The following is a 10,248-nucleotide window of genomic DNA, read 5'->3' on the forward strand; positions in this document are numbered from 1 at the left end:
AGGGCAGCAATGAAAGTCCTCGAGCTCTGTCCGTATAGAAGAATTCTTCATTGCTGTTTCCGTAACAACTTTTTTTTGACCAGTTAGGGTTTTTTCGCTTTGAGCTGAACCCCCGAATCTGAAGGACCCAGTGGACGACTCTTAGTCTGGCCTCTACCCTTTGACCTGTTTGACATGGGTGACCCTACCAAGAGCCAAAGCACAAGGCCCTATCTCCAGCCAATATAGCTCTCCAGATCATTGAAGCAAGCAAGTTTCCAAACCCTATTTGTGGTCCTCTTGGGGATTAGGAGTGTAGTTTCTGCATGATTTTTTTTCTCAGGTTTTACGGTACACTACTGTTGGCTCTCTGTACTAGTGGATGAAGTTTGAAATGTGGTACAGAAAACAGAGGTGCCTCTGAAACTATGGATTATGTGCTGATTGGTACGGGGCGGACGGGGTTCAGACAACTAAAAAGTGGAGTGATGGGGGGAGAAGGTCTTTGGGATTGTGTTGGCTGTGAAAGTAAGGTAATAGGAAAAGATCATGACCAGGGGGTATGACAGGCTTGGAGATGGTGGAAGAAGCTGAGTGAGAAAACTGTCTCATGGCACTGTTTAAGTAAATCAAGTTCTTGGTACTACATTCAATAGCAAGCAGATGTCAAAAATACTGAGAGAGCTTGGCTGGCTTACACCTCCCTTGGACAATGCATATATATTGGACAAGTGGCAACTGATAAAGGCTATTGTACACCTATCCTGGTTCATTGCTGCATTCGTGTATTAGGTGTACAGTATGAGTGCACTGCAAAAAGAACAGCAGACTTTCTTGAACATGTAATAAGCTCAAAAATTTCCTTTGTACTTGATTTTATTTCACAGTTAAATTATGCACAATGAGATCTAGCTTCCAGGCCTCGGCATTTTTGCGTGTACTATATGAGACGACATGAGTGTAGTTACTTCTAACGTACACTTTATTGCGACCGCCAACAAATAGCAATGTCATGCGTATATATGAAAAAACCCTGCCCCCAAAACGTAATAACGCATAACGTAACACGTAACACATGCGGCGAACTTAACCCTTAACCCTTAAGATGAATTATGCCTAATGAAATTAAGGAATCGCTACAGTGTAAAATTAAGTGTTGACGGATGAAAGAGGGGTGAAGGTTGGGGAGGAGGAATGCCCCCATTTTTGGTAATCATCTGTGGGCTCTGGCAGTAATGAAACAAAAGATGCTGAAAATACTCATCAGATCAGGCAGCATCTGTGGAGATGGAGAGTTAATGCTTCAGGCTGACAATCTTCCATCAGAAGAAAGGACATTGCTGTTGCTAGTTTTGACAGCACTGGGTAGCATTAGTGGTAAAGCCGAGTTAAGAAAGAAAATTGAATAAATTATAACAATGGTATTTTAAATTTTAGGTAGAGCTGAGTCTGGGGCAGGTGGAAACCCTCTAGAATAACACTAAAAGAATTTCTTTATGGAGTCTGTCATTGCTTTGTCATGAGAATATTTTATTAGCTTGTAGTATATTTGATTTCAAAGATCAGTGAGTTTTACTACCAATACATTCACCAGAAAATTGAAAATTATTTTAAAACACTTTCAACATTGCAGATTTCGAAGGAAATGTCAAGAAGCATAGAGTGCAGTCTTACACTAATTGTGTCTTTCTGTAGCTAGACAGAACAAGTCACTGCAGTGCCAATGAACATTCATTGCAACATCACAAAACACTGGAAAATACACCTCAAATGTAAATCTCACCTACACAAAAATCACATCCTGTCATTCATGTTAGTGAGAACCACTCATTGAGAAAATATTGGCGATACTATGCTATTGAGGGCTCCTGTCTAAGCTGAGTTTTGGGGCATCAGATCTGTGTTAGACTGTCTTTACACTAGCAAGTAACCAATGTTAGCAACTAACATGACATCAGCAAAACAAGGCATGCATAAAATTTTTAGTGAGTATTGGTCACATATGTTGTAAGCTGGAGAGAAAGGACAGAACCAGTTTAAACTTGCCAGGACGAAGTACTAAAGAAAATGACCAGTTTGGAACTTGGTGTAGACAGTAGATTTTTCAAGGTACCATGATGGAATGCTGTCAGTTAAATAATTCATAGCATCTCTATTAATAGGTTATTACAGGTTAAGTATTGGGAGAGGAGCATCTTTTATTTATTCAGATACCAGGTGGAATAGGCCCTTCTGGTCTTTCGAGCCGTGCTGCCCAGCAATCCCTGATTTAATCCAAGCCTAATCACGGGACAATTTACACTGACCAATTAACCTACCAACTGGTACACTTTTGGACTGTAGGAGGAAACTGGAGCACCTGGAACCCACGTGGTCATAGGGATAACGTACAAACTCCTTATAGGCAGTAGCAGGAATTGAACCGGGGTTGCCTGTACTGTAAAGTGTTGTGCTAACCACTACGCTACTGTGCCTCATGGGTGAGGCTAACCTCAGTGAAGTTAAGAATAAGTTGTATTTGGAGTGTTTGCCCTTTTCAAGAGAGTAGTGAACTGGAATGTGATATCTTTTGGCGTGGCAGGTATTGACTATCAGTCATTTTCAAGAGGGAACTGAGAGCAATTGTCTTGCATGCAAGGTAATTGTCTTTGTACACTACATGTGGTTATTATGAAATGGTCTAAAACCATTCACTATCAGATTGACCAATTTCAGTCCTGAGGATACTAAACCAAAAACATTTTGTATTAATGCAAATTGTATTGTTTATTAGTCCCAAAAGCCATTGTAAGCCACAATTTAGCATTCTAGACTGAAACTAATTGTTTGAGTGGTGATGCATTGATAAATGTCATAGATTATGCAATGGTTTCTGAGACATAGTATGCCCTGTCACAATGTCATTCTGGTGAAGTTGTAGTTTTTGAATTTGTCCTGAGGTGCCTGTTTTATGGCAGTGTTCAAAACCAATGAGGGGATAAAATGATAATTTTTATTTATAGGGTGATACCATGCTTTTAATGTGTTCTCCTGCTCTCCAGTTAATGGAAATTAATGGAGAATTTTTTTTAAAGGCTCTGTTTACAGTTGAGAGCAAAATTCTACAGGGGTCAAAATCACTATTCAATAAGGTAATAAACAGGGCAGGTCAGGTCCTCTTTTACAATGACATCCTTCTGTCAATGATTTAAAGTTTTAGTGAATAGCACACATATATAGGACCCCAACCCCATATCTCAGTCCTCAGTCAAAAAAAAGTCCACAAGGAAGAGTCTGTGGCTTAACTTTAAGTTGCTCTGTCAATCACTGCTGCTTCTGAAAGTGGGAGATTTTATTTAACGTGCTCTGACTATTCCACATTCATGCCATGACTGCTCACAGGTAGGAAGTGGGATCTGAGAACGGACAGAGGATAACACTGAGAAGATCCCTTCAGTCTTCCCCGCAATCGTGATGAAAGGGCATCTGGATTCTTGATTCGGCAACGCAGATCTAAAAGAAAACTGCAGGTTTGGCTCATATTCACAACCTCTGCACCTCATAGGGGAAGCTCAGCACAAGGAACATGTCCCTGAAAGTTTGTGTACTCATACAGTACAGCATTGTACTTGGTAGTCTGAGAGCGAAGCTTTAACATGAATATCTTGCAGATGGTAGCCTATAAAATCTTGCTTATGGCATATGCAGTGTTATAAACTTCTTATGACAATTGGCTTCCTTGATGGTAGTGATAAAGCTTGGAAGAATTTTTTTTTTGCATAATGAGGCCCTGAAAGATTTAATAGTTTATCAGCAATAAAAATTCAAGGGCATTTGTTTAAAATGATTCAAATCGACCTCTCTGTTATAGATGCTGTCATTTGTTCTGATGTCGCTCACCTAGTTTTATAGAGAGTACCTCTGATCTGTGCTGTTTAAACAACAGGAACTGTTTATTTAATCTGCAGCAAAATATCCCTGATTTAGCCATTTTGCTCTTGATGGGCTTGTGGGTGGCACAGTGCCGCTGCCTTACAGGTCCAGAGACCTGGGTTTGATCCTGACCGTGGATGCAGTGTGAGAGAAAATTTCTTGTCTCCCAGTAAGATTCCTCTAGCTACTCTTCCCCACCCAACCCCCCCCCCCCGAGACTTTTCCCACATTTCAATGCTAGTTGGCGGGTTAATTGACTGCTGTGAATTTGCCACTGGTGTGGCAGGTAAAATTGGCTGGTAGGGTCATTTATGGGGAGATGGTTAAAAAAAAAACAGGAAATGAGTGTAGATGTGTGTTTGACGTTGAGCTAAGTGAGCACACACAGTATGATCCCGTGACTCTCCATGACTCCAAACAGACTAAAACTTTGAAGATTTGTCCTGGCTCTCTCCCCTTCTACTTTGGGAGCATGCTGGGATTGATTTGGATTCACTTTTGATATCTTGCCCATATAGCTGTGGGTGAGTCCTAACAAGGAATGTCTGAATAGTTAATAAGAGGAGCATTACAAAGAACATTCAACATCGAACAGCACAGCACTGGACTGACCATTTAGCTCACTGTGTCAATCTTCATGTTAATTTTTTGCTAAAAGTCTTCTTCCAGTGTTTCCTGCTCCCTTTATCATACTCAGTTAAAACATAAAATGCTAAAAGTGTTCTACAGATCAGGCAGCATCTGCAGAGAGAGAGAAACGGGGAGAGGTTTCAGGTTGATGACCAAAGCCTACTCTGTGTTCACTTGTAGGCACTTTACACAGGATGGTCCCACCAGAAACTCTACCAAGAATCAACCCTTGCTTACCTACGAATGGTCCACACTTCCTCAGTAGATCTTGTTAGGTTGTATATTAATTTCACCAGTAACCAATCTTCAGAACTGAACATGGATTGTAGATTGAATTTAAAATGCAGCCCTGAACAATAGTATTCATAGAACTGCAGACAGGAGTTGAGTGCAAAGCAAACAATGCCGATTCATTTTGGGTGTCTGGAGTGTGGGTGCAAAGAAGGAAGTGTTTGAAAACTATATGTAATTCAAAGGAAGCATTGTAGATACATTGTAACTATAGAATTGTGCTGCTGTTACCTTTGATCTTTAGTGTATAAAATGTCATGTAATATTGGGCTGAGTGGGCCACTTCTTCCAAGAACATCTCAAGATGATGCCCATTTTTGTTGAATAAACTCTTTTATATCCACTAGCTTCAGTCTCTCTCCAGTGACTTTGTTCACACCACGGCAGATCTAATCACACTGCTTTCTTACTTTTCCAGATATTGATAATGACTGACATTATAATTACTGACCTTTTATTTATATTTTTGTGTGAAAATTTTCTTCCTACAAGGGCAGGTGAGGATAGATTGATAAGATCGTATCTCATTCACTTAATTTCCTACTGGTAAACTACTGAAAGATTGAAAGGTAACATAGAACAGTCCAACCTAGACTGAATTTCAAGTTGAAAGGGACTTCCATGGAGCAAACGTCTCTTGAAATGATGGAGAGAAAGGAAATTAGACACATTTTGCTATTGGTACACCAAACAACTAATGTCAAAAAGCAAAATTCTGCAGATGGTGGAAATCTGAAACTGGACAAAATTATGGAAATGCTCAGTGGTTCTCTGAAGAGGTAGAAAGTTAATACTTCAGTTCAATCATTTTTCAGCTGATAAAAGGCCTGAAATATTGACTCTGTTTCTCTTTTCATAGATGCTATTTTACCTACTGAGTATTTCCAATATTTTCTGTTTTTATGTAATAACATAAAGAAAACTTTTTAGACCATCTTTTATGAAACAGGGATTTTCAACAACAATTACACTGGAGTCTGTAATGTGTTTCTTTCTGGCAGCGTAAGGACAAACGGAAACAGAATTCCTTTTGCTCCAGGAGGGACTGTGCAATCTTCCACTTTAAAATAAGGTGATATCTCATGAGCTATAAACTGCATCATGAACTGTTTATTGATGCAGTAGATAGTGTCATCCACAACAGCACACTGAAATGGTGCCATCTTGCAAACTATTTTGGTGGCACATTCATCACTGGTTTTGGTGATGATATGATACCGAAACACACTGATACCATAATCCTGGTTAATCTCAAACCTGTAGATGAAGTTTTTGACAGCTGCTATATCAGTCATCTTGTCCTTCCTGCTCATCATGCTGCATTCATTCCATGAGTTTTCTTTGGGACTGTATCTGAGAAGTTGATAATAAGTGATGCCCCTACTCACGTAAATCTCACCATTACACACAGTAGCTTTGTGCGTTACAGCAAAGATTCCTCGTGGTAGAGGTGCAGTGAAAGTCCATCTGTCTGTTCTAGGATCATACTTCTCCATTGTACTGAGGCACTCTCCACCAATTGCATAAAGGTGCCCATCCAAAGCCACAAGTTTGCAGTTGGGCCTGGCCTGGTTTAATGGACTGATCTCACTCCAAATGTTAGTCACTGGGTTGTAGCAGAACACCTTGTTGGATAGTTTGATTCTTTTACCAGACCCCTGACAACCAGCCACAACAAATAGATAATTATACATGGTGCATAATGCACAATCCTTGGAGATTGATTCAACTTCCAGGTCAACTAATGGATGCCATGAATCATTCTCATTCTTGTAATAATACACTTTGTGATTGGTCTGAAAAGGTTTCAGTAATCTGGCAATGTTTTGACCATCTGTCTTTTGCTGAACTGCTGCCTTAGTCCAGACATTATCCTGAACATCCACATCGACTACCATTAAATATCTTTTCCCATCCATCCTTCTTGACAGGATCAGTTCCCTTTCAGTTGCTTTGAGTTGACCATAAATACTTGGGTTCTTCAAAACCTGCAAGTAATTGTCGCTCATGACTTGGTAAGCAGCATCTTGCAGGTCCTTTAGGTCATGTTTCTTTGCAACGCACAAAATCTCATAACAGTTCCCCAGATCCAAACGACATTTCATAACTTCAACACTTGACTCATTGCTCAAAGGGATTGGAATAAAATTGGCTCCAGCGACAATTTCTACTGCTGTTTCCTTGATGAGGTCTGGCTGAGACAAATATAATGAATCTACCAGAGAGCCCAGAGAACTGGTGCTCAGGTCATCAACTGAAGGTGCTCTAAAGTTAAAGTCACCTGAGGTGCTTTCTTCTGAACAAACCTGTGAGTCTGACTGGAGGTCAATTAGAAATGCTGGGGTCTCAGCAATTGCCGAAATACTGTGTTTTCTGGAGATTGCTCTTATACTGATGTCAGACTCAGATGAACAGGAAGAAATATTGGTGGTTTCTGGATGTTCATCTGGGCACAATCCAGATAACAATGAACAGACTGTCTTTGGTTTGACAGTCAAACCTATATCATCCTGAATTGAACTCAAAGAACAATAAACTGCTGGCTGGTCTCTCATCTCCTTCTGGAGAAATGAGTTGTTGAGGTTGTCAGGGGGAACTTGATCTGTGGTAATTTGAGCAAGGGAACAGGTGTTATTTCTGTCCTGATAGTCATTTGCATCTGTTGTCATTTCTGAAGTTGAAATGATCTTATGATTCACTTCCATACAGGGCTGCAAAATATTTAGCCCACCAGATCCATTGCCAGTTTGGGCATTTTCATGTTTGACCTGATATGCAGACTGAACATATGGAGTATTAGATCTCTGAATTTTGATTTCAGGGCATTTCTTACGGGCACTGGAGTTATTTTCATGTTTCCAGACCCTTCTTGCTGACTGCCTATTGCTGTTGAGACCCTCCGGGGTCTCATTTTCCAAGAGTTCAGTTGACTGATCCTCTACAGGTTGATGCTGACTGCTTTTAGCCACCTCAGATGTGGGTGAAATGAGAAGATCTTGGAAGGATTCAGTAACATTTGCAGACAGGCTCATATTTTCAGAGTCATAGTCAGCACTCACAACATCAAAGGAACTAATATTCTGACACAGTTGGGACTCCCTGATACAATACGCATCCAATCCTTGTTCGGCACATGTTTGAGAACTGATATCGTTCAAATAATCCTCCTCCCCAGCAATGTGTACAGTTTCATCGCTTTTGCTCTCCGCCTTCTCTGTTCCTGAACCCTGGTTGGAATTTAATTTATTACCTTCTTTAGCTTGGAAGTTTCTGACCACACACGCTTCACTGATATCAGCTGCGGCAGAGTTTGGAGCAAGGTCGTTACCCCTTGACTCTGCCAGATGATTACTCGTCGCCCCGGGCTCACCTGGCTGCGGAATTTCTCCTTGCAGCCTGTTGCTGTCGACATCCCCAATCCCATTGTTCCGCTCACCTGCAGTTCGGAGATCCTTTCTGTCTGCGCAATGGATGTCAGCCGCGTTATTCAGTGACTTAGTTTTCACGCCAGGTTTCTCGGGGCTCTGTTCACTTCCGTTGATCTGCCTTGTGGGGTCACTGACATTTTCCTGCCTGTTGAGCCTTTGAGAACTTGGCCACGGCCGTGCATCTGCGTCGCTTTCCTCTGGAGACTCTGATGAGTCTTGGCAGTCGGAATTTCCCGAACCTCCCCTTCGAGTAGCATTGGCAGATCTTGCTTTATAGTACTTGTAAATTAAAGTCAGGGTGACCACGAAAGCAGCCGACACGATAGCTTTCCCCGCGAATTCCATTGTGAGCTGTCATGTTCCAAGACCCGACAAACCGCTTAATCATTGATGCTCGCTGCCGCTGACCCTGTCACAAACAAGCCAGCTATCAAATGTCGGGCTGCCGCTGAGCAGCTCGCCTTCCGTGTTATTGCAAAGGTGACCCTCACCTGTTTAAAGAAACAATTGAAACCTTACGCGTCGTGTCCAGCCCTTCCTCTTCTGGTTAAAGGAGGAGGTCTCATTAATTAATGACTTACAGGAACAATTCATGGAATCCTGCCCTATCGTCCTTTCCAACCTGTTTAAAGGAAAGTTTATAAAAACTACACAGCTTAAAAGGGAAAGGAGCATATTTTTAAAACTCTTGCTCAACAAAACCAAATCAAAAGGGGATAACTACACTCACTTTCCTATCATTGAGATGTTTCAAGAACCAATTATCTCACTTTAAGAACTCTTTATCTCATGACCTCACGTTCTCTTTATTTATTGCTATTTACTTATATTTGCGTTTGCACAGTCTGTTGTCTTATGCACTCTGGTTGATATTTCATTGATCCTGTAGATCCTGTACTTTTCTATAGATTTGCTGAGTATGCCCACAGGACAATGAACCTCAGGATTGTATGTGCTGACATATATGTACTTTGGTCATAAACTTACTTTGAACTTTGAAGTAATGAGCCATGGAAATCCACGGGATGACATGGAATGAGATCGCTTTCTTTTCAGTGTCTTTACAAGACTGGTGACCCCAGCCATTATCAGTACTCTTCAGAGATTGTCTGTCTGGTGTCAGTGGTCACATAACCAGGACGTGATATGTCCGGCTACTCAGATGACCATCCACCACTTCCTCCCATGGCTTCACGTGGCCCTGATCGGGGGTGGGGGGGGGGGGGCTAAGCAGGTGCTAACCCTCGCCCAAGGGTGACCTGCAGGCCAGCAGACAGAAGGAGCACCTTGCACCTCCTTTGGTAGAGACCCATCTCCACCCCACCGCAACACATTGTTCTAAGGGCAGACTGAAATAATGGGTTAGCCTTGGACAGAGCAGTTGTGGATTTTTGCAGGGCATAGACCCAGGGTACATGGGGAGGAAGATCATAAGGAAGGGATATTGCCTATGGATGCGAGGTCCATGACTGTATGGGGAAACAACGGCCTGCTGATCCAGCTGAAGATACGAGGAAGTGTCTGAGGGCTGGCATTCCGCCTCTGCAAGGTATAGATCAGTTTGCCAAGCTACAACAGCATCACCCATATTGGCAAGTTTGAAGACAATAGCAGAGTTCGTCCTTGGTGATCAGAGCGCTGCAAGGAAAGGGAAAGGTTGGACTAGCTCAGGGAGGTGGAAAATGGAATTACTATAGTGTAAGTGGGTGGTTGATGGTCGGTGTACACCCACTGGGTGGAAGTGTAATAATGGGAGCATTGGGAGTGGACCCAAATGCAAGAAACAGACAATGAAGTACTAGGAACAGGGCTAGGCGTGACAAGGAAGCAAGGGAAGTGGGGAAGAAAGGACGCTGGACATGCCACAGGCCCTGGGTGAGACAAGGATACAGGGCCTGGACTAGAACTTGACTAGGATAGTGGAACCAGGACATGGAACTTGGAACTAGGAGCCTGGGCTTGGGCACAGAGCCAGAGACTGGACAAGGACCCCGAAACCTGGGTCTTG

General features: G+C 42.1%; 1 protein-coding gene across 1 annotated transcript; it reads right to left on the bottom strand.

The window, feature by feature from the left end:
- Positions 1 to 944: 944 nt before the first annotated feature.
- klhdc7a (kelch domain containing 7A) lies at positions 945 to 8,751 on the bottom strand. Its single transcript, XM_063033118.1, has one exon. The coding sequence runs from the start codon at positions 8,583 to 8,585 to the stop codon at positions 5,778 to 5,780; it is 2,808 nt and encodes a 935-aa protein (XP_062889188.1). The 5' UTR covers positions 8,586 to 8,751; the 3' UTR covers positions 945 to 5,777.
- Positions 8,752 to 10,248: the final 1,497 nt, after the last annotated feature.

This window comes from Mobula hypostoma, chromosome 25, assembly GCF_963921235.1.
Source record: "Mobula hypostoma chromosome 25, sMobHyp1.1, whole genome shotgun sequence".
NCBI classification, from domain to species: Eukaryota; Metazoa; Chordata; class Chondrichthyes; order Myliobatiformes; family Myliobatidae; genus Mobula; species Mobula hypostoma.